At 60.2% G+C, this 15,042-nt stretch overlaps 2 protein-coding genes across 3 annotated transcripts; one reads left to right on the top strand and one right to left on the bottom strand.

Annotated features, from left to right (window-relative positions):
- Positions 1-36: 36 nt before the first annotated feature.
- TEKTIP1 (tektin bundle interacting protein 1) lies at positions 37-3,379 on the top strand. Its single transcript, XM_045504035.2, has 4 exons — positions 37-593; positions 2,647-2,885; positions 2,981-3,106; positions 3,204-3,379. Exons 1-4 carry the CDS (start codon positions 460-462, stop codon positions 3,377-3,379), a joined length of 675 nt encoding a protein of 224 aa, XP_045359991.1. The 5' UTR covers positions 37-459.
- On the bottom strand, positions 1,454-13,504 carry MFSD12 (major facilitator superfamily domain containing 12). Of its 2 annotated transcripts, XM_010966694.3 has the most exons (10): positions 13,053-13,502; positions 9,050-9,260; positions 7,128-7,266; positions 6,836-7,018; positions 6,444-6,536; positions 6,258-6,350; positions 5,579-5,749; positions 5,402-5,496; positions 4,143-4,273; positions 1,454-4,028 (listed from the first exon to the last, which is right to left on the bottom strand). In XM_010966694.3, the coding sequence occupies exons 1-10, from the start codon at positions 13,348-13,350 to the stop codon at positions 4,006-4,008; spliced, it is 1,437 nt and encodes a 478-aa protein (XP_010964996.1). In that variant the 5' UTR covers positions 13,351-13,502; the 3' UTR covers positions 1,454-4,005. The 2 variants fall into 2 exon arrangements, with proteins under 2 accessions (XP_010964996.1, XP_074207238.1); XM_074351137.1 differs by having other exon boundaries at positions 1,454-4,273; positions 13,053-13,504.
- Between the last annotated feature and the right edge of the window lie 1,538 nt (positions 13,505-15,042).

Genomic DNA, 15,042 nt, shown 5'->3' with positions numbered 1-15,042 from the left:
TGGACCCTGTGCTGTGTGTCCATCCTGCAGTTGGTGGGCATTTGGGTTGTGTCCACCCTTTGGCTGTTGTGGGTATTGCTGCTGAAAACGTGTGTGTGCGGATTCTCGCTCTGGACGTGTTCTGGGACCAAAGGATGGATTGGATGGGGGCAGGGTGGGGACAAGAGAGGGGCTGAGGGCTGCACGGGCACCTGAGCACCCTGAAGGGTGGAACTCGGGGTGCAGGAGGGAAATTCAGAAGCTTCATTTGGTTCAGAGACCCTCCCATGGGGGTTAGGAGGCAGAGGAGGGGTGGGAAGGCAGGGGCTCAAGGCCACGGCCCCACCCAGTGCGTGCCCGCCTCCTTCCTCCAGCCTCTGCCCTTGCTTCCTGGCCCCTCAGCTGGGGGAGTGGCCTGGATGGGGGCCAGCTGGCTGAGCCGTTGCCAGGACGCCAGAGCCACCTTTGTAGCTGTCAACAATGGCTCCACGGGCCTTGGAGGCAGGAGCCCCCGGGCACCCAGAGGCAGACATGCAGACTCTGAGGCGGGAGGCTGCCCGGCCCTACGTCCCCCAGGGGACCCTGGAAGTGGACTTCCCGGCGCCTCTGTACAGGTGAGTGCCCGCCCTGCCCCTCCACTGTCTCCGGGTTTGCTTTCCGCCAGCATCATTCATTCTCACAGGGGCACTCTCTCATCCAAACCTGGCTGCCCCCCTGCACACCTCCCCACTCACCCATACCAGGCTTGGGCCCCTGCAGGAGTGCACACAGGTCACACACACAACACGCGTGCGCACACAGCCAACAGAGCTGGTAATAGGTCCCGTGAGCCCTGCTCTGCTGGAACCACACCCACAGTGGGGCAGCTTTGAGCACAGAATTCACCCCCTCCCAGCTCTGGAGGCCAGAAGTCCCAGACCAAGACCAGTCAGCAAGGCTGAGGCCATGAGGGAGTACCTGTCCCGTGTCCCTCCCAGCTTCTGGGGACTGCTCACAGTCTGTGGCATCCCTTGGCTTATATAAGCATCAACTCATCGTGGCCTCAGTTGTCACATGACCATCTCCCAGCTGTCCAGATCCCCCCATCCCTACCGGGACACCAGGCGTTGCATCAGGGCCACCTGACCCCACAAGACTCCACCTTAAGTCTGCTAAGACCCTATTTCCAAATAAGGTCACGTTCTGAGATTCCAGGTGGACATGAATTTGGTGGGACACTTTCAACCCATTAGAGAGCCCATTAATAAGTGTTTATAAGCGTTACTGTGCAGCTTTAGAAAAAGAGTGAGCACCCTTGGTGCTGCTTCATTTCCGAGGAAGTCAAAAAGCAGGTGTGCGGCCGTGACTGAAACAGGTTCCACGCTGTAGTGGGAGGTGCGCTGGCACGGCGCACACCTCGGGAGGGGTTTTCTTCCCCAGCTGTAACGAGCTCCTTTTTTTTGGAGGAGTAATTGACACAGTGACTCACTTATCATTGTTATTTTAGACTGTTTTAATTCCTTTTTACAAATCATGTGCAGCACATTCTGTAGTTTAAGTTCATTTTTAGTTCAGAAGGCCCTGCCTGCTGGTCCTGAAGCTCCTGCCCTGCGCGTGGCAAACACAGTCTGCGGCAGATTCCCAAGACTGATGTCCCACAGCCGACTGGGATGGTCCCACCTTTTACGAGTCTTGGGTTTTGGTTTTCCATGGGGAGTGAGAACTCTGAGCCAGCACAGGGGAGAGCGTTTGTCAACAGTCCTTGCTGGGAGCATCCTCGCCCCATTCCCGGAGGGGATTCCCAGAAGCGAGCTCACCAGGCCAAAGGACATGCCCGTCTTTGTCTTTCAGGTCCGGAAGGATGTTTTTAGGTTTAATGGCACCTTACTAAGGTTTGGTTTTTGCCATCATTAGCATATTTCCACTACACATTCTGCACTGCTAGCCTCTGTTCCACAAACCATTCCCTGCCTCCTCCCACCCCAGGGCCTTTGCACATGCCACCCCTGCCTCACATCACTGCCATCTCCTCAGGGAGGCCGTCCTGATGCTCTCAGTCTAGGAGAGGCTCTAGGACCACAGGCCCCCTGTAGCAGGCACTCGTGTAGCTGCATAGTTCCTCCTCTAAACGTGAGCTTGTTTTTACTCCCAGCTGGCTGCAGAGACTGGGTGGACAGTGATGGCACAAGGGTTCCCCGAAGGTCTTCCTGGAGCCTGGGCACCCGCACACCATCCCTGTATACCCAACCCATGGCTCCCAGGCCAGACCAGGGACAGTGAAGCCTGGGCCCCTCACTCAGCCATATAGCTGAGACCACTTCCTCCTGGGACACCTCCCAGGCCAGGGGGCTTCCTGGATGAAAGGGCCTACAGGTCTGGGAGGCTGGGCAGGACTTGGTAGATTCAAGGAAAGCTGAAAAGGTGGAATGTTAGGAAGATCCTGGGGGTTGAGGAGGCTGTGGCAGAGAGGAGAGGGCCACGAGGGGTCAACCTCCAGCAGCCTGGAGTGGGGGAGTCTGGTACTGAACGACAGATGTGGCCCCGTGGGGATGGAGGAGGGCCCGGCACCATGGGCCAGGACTGCACCCTCCATGCTGGCAACACGCAGCAAAGAGGATGAAGAGGCCCCGGGTGGTGGTGGCGGGGGATCGCCAGCTCAGTCTGTCTCCTCCCCACCCCGGCCCTTAGTGATGACTACCTGTCCCAGGAGGGGCCCCGCTGGACACCGGCCATCCAGCAGGCGGCGCGCTGGAGGTACACGCCCATGGGACGTGATGCGGCTGGCCACCTGTGGTACACCGGCCTAACCAACTCGGACCCCCGAGAAGCCTGGTACACGCTCCCGCGGGCTCTGGACAGCCCGTACCGTGAGGCTTATGCCCGCTGGCATGGATGCTATGGCCACCGGGAGCGGAGCATGCCCTCGGGTGAGTGCCCGGCCCTGTCTGCCCGACCTCAGGCCAGCCTTGAGGGGAGGGTGAGGGCTAGAGATGCAGAGATGACCTCCCCGCTCACCCTGCAGCCTACACCCAACGTCTCCGGGAGACCGCCTGGTACGACCCCATCATCCCCGCCCAGTACCGGGACCCCAGCACACGGTGGGGGAGCATGCTGTGGAAAGACAGACCCATCTGGGGCAAGGAGTACGGTGAGGCTGGGGCTCGGGTCCTGAGACCCAGGGGACAGGGCAGGAACAAGGCCTCCTGGGCTGGGGCCAGGCAGTGACCCAGGTCCTGGCCCCACAGTGATCAACAGGCACCGATTTGGGGTGGAGCCACCTTGGCGGGCGTCTGACTATGTGCCGCACCTGTCAGCGCCCCAGCGCCCACGCTACATCACCCAGAACTACCGGCAGTGGGACCTGGAACCCTACTGCCCCTCCACCAACTGGCCTCCGCCCGTCTACGCGCCCACTCGCTGATAAAGATCTTGCTGCCCAAAGCAGCTCTGCAGGGATAAAGGCAACTACCAACCAGGACCCTGGGGACCAAGCCCCAGGGCAGAGGCAGGCAGACGCCAGCTGCCCTCTCCCGGCATCGGCTCCCCAAGCCCGGCCCAGGCTAACAGCCGAGGCCACAGTCCTCGCCAGGGGCAGCTCTTTATTCACTGTTGGTGGTGGCCTAAGCCCGGCACGCTGATCCCCGCTGCCGCCACGGCTGGGATCTGGGCCCAGTCCCCCAACCCCGGGGCTGGAGCTCCTGGCAGGCTCAGTGCCAACACCGTCCTCCAGGGCCTGGCAGCACCCGGGAGACCCTAGCCAGCCCAGGGGTGAGCCTGGCACAGCCCCTGGATCTGGGACCTTCATATCCAGTTCCTCCACAACACAGAGCACCCCAAACCATCCAAGCAGCTGGGAGGGATTAGAGTGGGGACTGGGGGACCCCAACAGCCCCTGGGTACCAGAGGGCCTAGCTCGGTGTCCCCGCCCATCCTGACCTCACCCACTAACCCCCTGCAGCCGGCAGGACAGATGTAGGGTGGGAGCAGAGGAACAGGACAGTCACAGTTGTGGTTAATTAATAGAGGGCAAGGGACTATGAGGCGGTGTCAGGGCTGGGCTCCAGGGTCCCCTGCAAGAGAAGACGGTGGGAGGGGGGTTAGCCAGGGTGGGGCCTGTCCTGTCCCAGACCTACCACCTGTGGCTGGCTTGGAGCTCTTAGGAGGAAGAGGGGCCTGCAACTCACAGTGCCGAAGGCGGATGGGCCAGATGAGGAGACTGCACAGAGCGAGGGTGGCGGCCACACCCACGCCACCCGTCACGGCCACCATCACCCAGTGGTAGAAGCCCACGCAGGCCCTGCAGCAGAGGTCTGAGCTAGGGGCAGAGCAAGGGCGGAAGAGGGTGAGCAGACACCAGCCTGGGCTCCCCACTCCTCCCATCTCCACTGGGGCAACCCTGTCGTCCCCACACTCAGGCCAGGACCAGAGGGTTCACCCTCAACCCTCTTCTCCCCTCCAACATGAGACTTCAGCTGATGATGTCAGCTCTGCCTTCAGAGTCTCAGACTGCCCACTACTCCTCCCTCCTGAGCCCCGACCTGGTCCAGCCCCATCACCACCCACCGGGACTGCCCCCAGTACCCCCCCCAACTTCTTGCCATCACCTCCCCCAGTCGGCCCTCCCTGCAGGGGCCACCAGGGGGTGCCAGTGAGCACCTGAGCCAGGCCCTGCCCCACTTCTACCCACAGTTCCCACTTCCCTGGAGTAAAAGCTCATGTCCTCCCCTCAACCTAGAAAGCCCTGCACAACATGCCCCGTCCCCTCCCTGCCCTCACCTCCTCCCTCTCTCCCCCTTGCCACACGGGCTTCCTTGTTCCTCCAACATGCCAGGCACAGTCCTGCCCAGAGCAAGGCTTTTGCATGTGCTCTTCCTCCCATTTGCCTAGAACTCCCTGACATTCTCCAGTCTCAGGTCCAATGTCACCTCCTCAAGGAAGCCCTCCCTGACCTCTTGCCCAGGTCAGGCTTCTATAAGTGGCATCCTTCGGCCCCCCCCCCCGCCACTGGTCTGGATCACACGCTGATTCAGGTGGTGACTAATGCTACTGCTGCCCCCAGCTCCATGAGGACAGAGGACTGGGTCCGCTCTCATTCTCAAATCCTGGGCTTCTGTAGGGCATACACCTGGGTCTAGAACCACCTGAGGCTGGAACCTTGTGTTTTAAGGGTCTGAGTTACAGGGGTTCCCAGCTCTTCTGCTGCCCTGCCCACTCACATCCCCCACTCCATCTGTGAGCTGTGTCCTCAGCACCCGGCACAGGACAGACTGCAGAGTGGGTGAATGGATGCCCAAGGTGGGGAACAACCAGGTCTCCCCGGCTTTGAAGCCACCAAGGCAGGGCCTTCTGTCCTCACAGAGTCCCCAGAACTGGGGCGGCACCCAGTGCACAGCACACACTCAGTATACCTCGTTAAATGCACAATCAGGTGGGTGGCACTCACGTGCAGGGGTGTAGGCTCTGGATGGCCATGACTGCCAGACCGTTGGCCACCTTGTCCGAGAAGCTCATGGCGCCGTACACGAAGGCTCCACTATGCTGGGGACATGGGCAGAGGGTCAGCACCCCTGGCCCCAGCCCTGGTCCCCAACCCTAACCCGCCCCTGCCCAGCAGCCCTACCGTGTGGGGGCCAATGAGGTCAGCCGTCATGGACAGGGATGTGACAAGGATGGTGGCACAGCCCGCACCCAGCAGCACGGCCGCCACATACACAGCCACGCCCAGCACATCTGCCAGCGCCACCCAGGCAGCGAAGGCCAGGATCACCAGGAGGCCCATGAAGTAGGTCATCTGTGGAGAGCCCAGCTGGGCGTCAGGCCCACCTCGCTGGGCAGCCCTGAGCCTGGCACTTGCCCTTTCTGGTCTTCAACCCACCCCCAACCCCAGCAAATGAGGGGGTTGAGTTGGGTCATCCCTAAGGAGCCCCCGGCTCCGACCTCAAAGGATTCCTGGCAGTGCTGAGCTCGTGGAGAGGATGTTCAGGGGCTACACTGTCTGATTCAGCTGCCACTAGAGACAGGTAGCTGCTTGCATCTCAACGCAAGTCTATTAAAGTGAAATCAAATGAAGCATTCAGTTCCTCAGCCATGCTGGACCCCTGGCTACTGCACTGGACAGCACAGAAAGCTCTGCAGCCCCGGATTCTACAAGTCGGTTCCCAGACCCAGGGCTTCTACAAGGTGTGCAGGCGGTGGTCGGGATTCACCCAGGTTCTGTTGGGCAAACCCCGCCCCCTGCCTGTGAGCTCCGCCCACTCACGTTCCTTCCCGCCCCCTGCCTGCAAGCCCCGCCCACTCACGTTCCTCCCGATACGCTTGTTGACCGGCTTCATGAGGAAAGAGGAGAAGAAGCCACTGAGGTACATCACCAGCGGGATGGTGGCGATGAACCTCTGTTGGGGCAGAGTGGCACAGGTGTTTCAGGCGTGGCTCCTCAGGCTCCAGGCCCCCCACCCCTGCCGCCCTGGCCTGCCCGCCCGGCTCACCTTGGGCAGGCTGAGGGAGTAGGTGAGGTACATGGCCATGTACGTCTGGGACAGGTTCACGATAAGCCTCGTGCTCATGTACAGCAGGCCCACCTGTGAGCAGAGGGGGCAGCTCAGGGGTCAGATGGGGTAGTCTTCCACTCCCGCAGCGGGGAGCATTGGGGGCCAAGGTGAGCAGCCCTACAGCTGGCACCTGATCCATTAGTAGTGACTTCCCAGCTGGTCAGGTGGAGAAGAGAGCAGTGACTGATTATTAACGTCTGCTCTGGGTGTGGAATGGAGAAGGGGCTACACTTGCTCCAATGTTTGCCATCCCTGCCCACAGTCCCACAGAGTGAGGGCCTGGTGGGAAGGTGGCATTAATGCCAGCCTCCTCTCCCCCCATGACGTACCTGATAAAAGGCTGGCTCCTGAAGCCAGTGTTTCCAGAGTACCAAGGGCTGGGCAGCAGCAGGGGCCAACAGGGGGCTGTGTTCATCTGGCTCCTCCACCTGCGGCCAGCGCCCCTCCTTGGTGCCCAGGTGGAACAGCAGTGAGAAGACAGCTCCAACACCCACCACCAACAGGGAGAGGTTCTGGGGACCAGGCAGGAAAAGGGTCAGCAGTGGCACTCGGCCCAAGCCATGGGCCCTGGGGTGTCCCGCCCAGCCAGCAGTGCTTTGGCCCACTCCTGGCCCAGCTCACCCGGAACACTGGCACATCCTGGGCCCCCAGATGGTCACTGACATCCTGAGCAGACCCCATGTGGGTAGAGCCCTGCAGGTGGAGCAGAAGCCAAGCAGCGCCATAGACGGTGATGTTGGCCACCACGGTGAAGGCGTACCTGGTGGGGCGCAGGCGAGGCCTCAGCAGGGCACCCCAGAAGCCACACAACCGCTTCCTCCCAGGCAGCGGCACACCCGGAGCTGCTTGTGGCGTCTGGGGGAACCTCTGACCTACGGGTGATTTCAGCCACCGACACACTGGGTGGCTCCTGGGAAGCCTCTGCTGGCCTCAGTTTCCCCAGCCTGCACATTATCTGATGATTTACCACTCTGACCCAAGACACTGACCAGGACCATGAGGTCCCGTCGGCCCAGGGCTGGGATGCAGAGACTCACCAAAGCAGGGCTGAGTCAGGGATGCAACTCAGAAGCGTGAGCCCAAAATGTTCAGAAGCCAGGATTCTGGAGTTCCTCATTCCCAGGTCCTGGGCTTCAGCAGGACAAGGGCTCCATGGCCTAGAGTCACCCAGGATTGCTCCTGCCTACAGCCCCAGAGCCATGTCCCTCTAGGGGCTTGGCCGGCGCAGGGAGCCTCTGGGGCTCAACCAGGACTCCGTCTCCCTTTCTGAAAGTGAGAAGAACACCACCCTGGGAGGTCAAGGCGAAGATGACACGAGGCAGGCAGTAAAGCACTTGTGGGTACAAAGAAAGCGCCCAGAGCTTGTCCTCTGCCAGGCCCAGCCCGTCCTCCTCCGCTGGGGCCCTTGGGGGCCCCAGGCATTGGGCAACCCCTGCCGTTAGTGCCTAGAACTCTCAGCCGTAGCGGGGAACTGAGTGGGGTGGGGAGGAGGTCACGCTGGGCTGCAGACAGACGGGGATCTCATGACAGCACTTACACCCACTGTGAGCCCAGCCTGGCTCCGAGCTGCAGCCGCATGGCCGCCTTCAAAGGCCACGTCCTTCCTGTCTAGAACTGTCATCTCCTGAACCCTGTTCCCACTGCACAGACCCCATAGGGATCTGCTCTGCCCAAACCCTGGCCCTGGGCACATGACAACCTCTCGGGCTTATCACAGGGATTAAAGAAGAGTTTGCATGAAGGGCCCAGAACTGCGCCTGGTACACAGCAAAGGTTCCACAGACGCTCCTACTAGCATCATATCCAGAATCACCTCCTCTAGCGCCTCAAGCAAGTCAGCAGCGCATGAGCTGGGCACAAGCTGTACCCAGTGTGGCAGGCAGGACTCCAAGGTGGCTCAGAGATTCCCATGCCCTGGCCCTGCCCTGTCTAACCCTCTCCCTTTGGGGAAGGGACCTAGGAATATAATGGGATGTCACTCCCATGTTTAGGTAACGTTCTGTGGCAAAGGTAAAGAGATTTTACCGATGTAACTGAAGGAGGTTACCCCAGATGGGCCTGGCCTAATCAGGTGACCCTCAGAAAGAAAGTTTACAGCATCCCTGAGATCAGAGACTCTCCTGCTGGCCCCAAGGAAGCAGCAGGCCACCACGAGTTCTTTATCTGTGAGAAGACGAACACTGCCACCAAGACGTGAGCAGGGTAGAGGGACCCCAAGCCTCAGAGGACACCCCAGCCCTAGCCAACACCATGACTGCAGCCTCAAACCTGAAGCAGAGAACCCAACCAAGCTAAGCTAGACTCGGCCTGCAGGAACCGTGATGTGGTAAACGTGTGCTGACTGAAGCTGCTCACCTGGCGCTCACGGGTCATGCAGCAACAGCTGAGTGATACACTAATCTACGGATGTCCAGGCTGGAGCTGAGTCCTGGAGCTGCACAGCCAAGCAGAGCCCAGACGCGGAAGGCGGCCTGGGTCCCCTGGCCTCGCCTGCTCTGCGCGTGCCCGCCCACCCGCCCCACTCCGCCCCACCGAGGTGGCACCTGAGAGCCGTGAGCTCCACCTTCTCGTGGTCGTTGGTGACGAGCTCCGGGATGAGGCTGAGGTGGGCAATCTGCGTAGCGGCCCAGCCAAACTGGAAGATCACAATGAAGGGCCCGTAGTAGAGCAGGGCAGCCCACTCAGGCGTGGCAGCCCCGCAGCCCAGGCAGGGGCTGAAGATGAAGGGGAAGGAGAGCAGGACGCAGATGGTGCCTGTGGACAAGCAAGCGGGGTAGGCATGTCACGTGGCCTTCCTCCCTGCCCAGGGCTCCCCAGGGGCAAGCGAGTGGGGACAAAACTGAGACACAGGAAAGGCTGGAGACCGCCCCAAGTCCCACAGTGAGTGAGGGGTCAGCAGCCCAGGGCTCCCCAAGCTTATGGCCCCTGTGACAAATGGGAAAACTATGGCAGAGATAGGGGACCCCTGAGGTCACACAGCCAAACAGGACAGAGGGGCCAGGCCTCCCAGTCCAGGCTCCGTGCCCCTTTGTGATGGGGAAGTTGAGACACAGGTCACATGCTGCAGCCAACGCAGGGGCAGGAGCGGGGGCAGGGCCAGGACAGACAGCCAGGTGACAGACAAGAAGGGGCAGGAACGAGGCCTCCCCATGTCAACTCAGGATGCCCCGGGTTCGCCCCCTTGGTGACACAGCAGGTAGAAAGGGCGCTGCTCTCCCCTGGAGAACTGCCCACCGCAGACCCACCACTTACACCCCCTACCCACCAGCCTCCCCTTCCCGCTCCAGCTGCAGAGGGGGTCCTTTCCTCCCCAGCTTCTACCAAGTGTCCTGTGAGGCTGCCAGGAGTCAGGAGGCCCAGGTGACACTGGGCGGTGCTGAGCCAGCCCCTGGGTTCTCCAAGCCCTAGTGTCCCCATCAGCTCATAAAGGGGCCTCTCCCTCTGGAGAACACTACTACCTCTGAACAAGCACAATGCTCCTGAGGCCCCAGAGGCCCTGCACCACCCACCCCGTCCCCGCCCTGCCCTCACATCCTCCCTGTCTCCCCCCAGCTCACTCTGCTCCAGCCACACAGGCCTCCTGCATGTTCCTCCAGCACACCAGCCATGGCCCTGCCCTCAGGGCCTTTGCACAGGCTGTGCCTGTTGCCTGGAATGCTTTCCCCCTCACATCTTAGCAAGGCCCACTCCTTTTCATCCCTCAGGACTCACCTCAAATGCCACCTCCTCAAAGAAGCCCCCCTGACCAGCCCAGTCACCAGCAGTCCCCTCCCTGCCCTGTCACTGTCTGGGCCCTGCTTTCTTTCCTTCACACCCCTTAGCACGCACAGGAATTCTTTTGCCTGACTGCCTGCCTGTCTGTCTGTTTCTTGTCTGCCTCCCCCACCAGGCTGCAGGCTCCATGGGGGTGGAGAACAGGTCTCCCTGAGTCACTTCTGTGTCCCTGGCACCCAGCACGGAGCCTGACACATTACGATCTTTTGAATGAGTGAATAGTAACAGCGGCCTCTATTCACAGCCCAAGGAGAGGAATGTTACTATTATCCCCATTTCTGGACGAGGAAACCAAGTGACCTCCACCCTGCTCCTCCCATCCCAGAGTGCTGTGCCTGGTAGCCGGACTTCCTTCCGCCCCCATCAGGGTCCAGAGGTGACCTCACTCCCCAGACCCTAGGCCCGCCCCCACCATCCTGGGATTGGGAAGTGAAACAAAACACTGCCCCCTTGCTACTTCTCTGGAACTGGTGCCTGGGAGGGGCACTCTGGTCAGATTCCTGGCAGCCTGGAGGCCACCCTGGGGCCAGGCAGGGACTGCAGACTCCAGTCAGAAGAATGTGCTGCCCTGGCCGGACTCTAACCTGCTGCTGCCCAGGCTAGGCCAGGTTAACTATTGTCAGGGCTAGGCTGCCTGGCCGGGGGACTTTGGGCAAGTGACTTTGCCTCTCTGGGCCTCCATTTCCAGAAAAGGGAGATAATGAAAATACCTCACAAGATCAGCGTGAGAATTAAAGAGTTAAGTATGAAATCGGGGGCTCCTACTACTCTGAGCCACTTCCTGCTTCAGCAACTTCAAAGCCATGAGATTTGACACCTTTCCACAACCTGTTTCAACTACTTGGAATGCCCTCTCCACACACACTCCTATTCATCCTTCAAAACCCCAAAGCTAATGTCCCTTCCTCCAGAGCTCTGCTTTTTCTTTATGAAGCCCAGTGTACTCAGCTGCCCAGCCTGGACCCGACAGGAGTATCCATATCTGGCTCTCTGGGTCCCCTATGGGCTAGAGGGGAAAACTCAAGGGCTTCTTAAGGGAAAGAGTGAGTCCACAGACTCAGGGGTAAAATAGAGAAGTGGGCACTTTTGCAGAGGTGACCTTCACTCAGGTCGCCTTATCAGCCATCACAAGGGACCACCCTGGCTTCCTCTCCCCACAGATCTTCCTGGATCTCCCCATGTGCTCACCCCAAGGCAGATGTCTGGTTGGGGCACCCACCAGGTTGTTTTGCATCAATACAGAACTTTCAGTTCTTTATTGACAAAGGTGCCTCCACCCTCCTAACCTCCCCCTCTGCAAGGGGACTCAGATTGTTCCTCTGGGGTCAGGTGGAAACTTCACGGAACCTCAGCCCGCCACCTAGGAAAGGGGAAGACAACAGGCCGGAGGCTCCCAGCTGTTACTAGGTCCACCTCAGGGCCTTTGCACATTCAGTGTCCACTGCCAGGGATACTAGCCATGCCTGGCTCCATCTCCTTAGAGACGTCTCACCAGTCCTCCCCAGAGAAAAGAGCCCCTCATATCGCTCTGGCCCCAGAGCTATCTTTGTGGTATGTCAATGAATCTACCCAACTATCATGAACAAAACCACATTTGAGATTCTGAGCTCTGATCTGTAAGCAATCCCAACATCAGCCCGCAGAGGGATACCTCTGACTGGGGCCTGAGTCACCTGCCTCCCCCTGCTCCCCTCCCTGGCTGCTACAGTCCAGAGTGACCTAAGGACAGCCTGGGCATCCTCAGCACCTAAGAAACCTGAAATCCAGCCCCTGAGTGGAGCCGCAGCCGCAGCAATGCCAGCCTCACTCTCAGGCAACTTGGAGACCAGATGTACTTTGCAAAAATGTCATTCATGAGGGCCAGGGGAAATCACTGCCTCCTCAGTCACTGTTCCCAAGGGCAAGGAGACAGCAGCTGGCCCTCCTGGCTTCTAGAAAGCTGCCGCCCAGAAATCCCAGAAGCAGGCAGGATTTCTGGCTCTCCCTCCTGAAATGCCCGGCGAGCCCCAAGTGCCAGGATGCGGCAAGTACTTCTGCCAGAGAAAGAACAGCAGGCAAAGTGGCCAAGGCTAATCTCAGGGCCCAGGGTCTGGGCGGGTGGAGAAGGGACTCTGGGAGCCAGGCCTTATCACGGGTGTGCAGCGTGTAGGATGCCCCAGCTCCCAAGGGACCCACCTCCTCCCCTCCTCCCCTCACTAACAGTCCAGGCAAGTCCCTCTGAACGAACAGAGGGAGACCCCATTACCAACTCGGCACACCCCCATCCCATCAGCCAGACAAGCACACAACCCTGACCCATCTGTCTCACCTGGCCTCCGACCCAGCTCCCAGGGCAGCTCCCCAAAGCAACCAAGGGCCAGGTTGCCCGTATGGGGCAGGGGATGGATGAAGTGCTCTAGGGGACGGACAGACAGCGAGGACTCTAAGGCAACCTGACTCTCACTCAGACAGAGTTGTCCTGGGTGGTCACCCTATAGACGGAGGTTTAAGTCAAACCAGACCAGACAGACAGAGGAGGCGCTGGCAGTAAGATCCAACTTCAGGGTGCCCTTGAGAGTCAGACAAAGTAAAGCGACACTGGAGGGTGGCGCGAACCCTCAGATGGAGGAGGCACCGCAGGTCAGGCAGCAGCCATGGGACAGACAGGCAGACAGCGCACAGAGCAGTTAAGCCGCCAGATGGGAAGACTCATGGGCTGTGCAGTCGGGTAGAGGGGGAGGCTCAGGCCCTGAGGCAGGCAGTCGAATGGGGGGAGGCTGGGCTGGGGCTTACCGACCAGGTGCCAGGCCTTGCGCGGGCCGAAGCGGGCGCAGCGGCCTGCGGCGCGGTCAGCCTCGAAGCCCACGAGGGGCGTGCACAGCCCGTCGGCCACCTGGCCGAGCAGCAGCAGCAGGCCGGCGCCGCGCGAGCTGTAGGCGCGCACCGAGTGCAGGTAGAGCAGCAGGTAGGTGAACCACATGGACGCGCACAGGTCGTTGAGGAAGTGGCCCACGGCGTAGCTCAGCCGCGCGACCAGGGACAGCGGCCGCGGGGGCGCCCCCGCTCCGGCCGCCGGGGGCCCCGGGCCCATGGCGGCGCCCCGCGCTCGGGCCGGCCGTCTGTCGCTGTCAGACCGGACCCCCGGCCGGGACCGTCTGCGCCGCGCTCTCTCTGCGCCGCCCTCTCTCTGCGCCGCCGGCTGCGTCTTCCCCGCCCACCCTACGGAGCGCTTTTGCAGCTGACGGCCGGCGTACCCGAGACTAAGGCCCGGGACGGAAGGGAAATTCCGGGAGCGGCAGCCATCTCCACCAATCGGAGACGCGCGCCAGGGACCTAGAGCCAATCACCACGAAGAAGGGCGTGGCCTCAGGGTTAACCCGGCCTCGGACACCCGGCACTGACCCGGCCGCGGGGTCCTAGTGTCCACGTTATCACAGAGGTTGGCTGGACCCCTCCCACGGAGGTGGGGACAAGGTCAGAGGCGCCCCTAATCAGACTCCCGCCTCCAGGCCCGCGCCATCTCAGCCTGCCTGAAAGTTTACGAGGCCTGCCGTGGACCGAGGAGGACTGAGCAGGCTGGGGGCATGAGTGGGTGGAAGAGAGGCCTGAATCCGACCTCGCCTCTCCCCGGGGTCCGGTGACTTCCCAGCCCGGAGAGACCCAATCGGAAGCAGAGAGGACGCATCCGTTCTAATTAATTAGTTATTAACGATAATAATGGGGATAATCATAATGGTAACACCAGCTGGCATTTAATGAGCACTGACTGTGCCAAGAGCTCCACGTGTTTTTTCTCATCCCAGCCGAGCAGGAGGCGGAGCAAGTCTCTCCGATTTTACCTGCAAGAAGCTGGCCCAGAGATGCGACAGGGGGTGCTCAGGGGCTCACAGTGAGTCAGGGCCATGTGACTCTGAGGTTGGTGCTCTGGACCCTTCCCTGCCTCCTTCAACGGCCCTCCCACGATTGAGTCACCATACAAGCAGTTTCAAGTTCCTCCAAGGGTTGGGTGCAAGTTCCCCCGGCCTCCAGGCCTCCTCCAGCAGTGGTTTAAAACCTGCACTCTGGAGCCAGTCATGGGATCCAGATCCAGCCCCACCCCCTCCTAGCTTTTTCAGCTTACCCAAGTCCTTTCACTTTGTGGGCCTCAGTCTCCCCAGCTCGACAATGAGTATAATGTACATTTAAAAGGATTTAAGTGTTAGCTCTTCATATTCTCAGCCATAAAGCCTTTCCAGCACCCTCTCCTCCCCACTCAGTTGTTACATCAGGTTCCACAGTATCCCAGGATGCCCCCATCACAACCCTGACATTGGCTCTCCTCCCCCACCCCATCTGTCCTGATCACGGTGGACCATGATCGCTATGAAGGCAGGGACTGAGCCACCCTACGTCACTGCATTGTCCCCAGCAAGGCCTGGCACCTAGTAGGAACTCAAGAAATATCTGTCAAATGATTGAATGGTGGACATATAGGCAGAGGATCAGAAATGCAGACAGAAATTGGGAAACAGGAGGAAACCCACTTATAAACCTGAGGCTCAGGCAGCCAAAGGGGTGCCCGGCCCAGACCCCCACACTGAAGCTGGCCACCCACTGCCACACACACTCTTTCATAAAAAGGAGCTGGAAAAACAGGTATGCATGGGGGAATGGGGGCTCTAGGAGAGATAGCGTGGCAGGGGAAGAGAGGAGATTAGGCGTAGACCAAGGAGATAAAGTGATAAGGAGAGATAAGAACCACAAGTCTGTCCTCCCTGCTCGGCTCGCTCCCCTTCGATTTCTC

This window comes from Camelus bactrianus, chromosome 22 (genome assembly GCF_048773025.1).
Source record: "Camelus bactrianus isolate YW-2024 breed Bactrian camel chromosome 22, ASM4877302v1, whole genome shotgun sequence".
NCBI classification, from domain to species: domain Eukaryota; kingdom Metazoa; phylum Chordata; class Mammalia; order Artiodactyla; family Camelidae; genus Camelus; species Camelus bactrianus.
The sequence above is the reverse complement of the archived record's forward strand: the minus strand, read 5'-3'. Positions and strand labels throughout refer to the sequence as shown.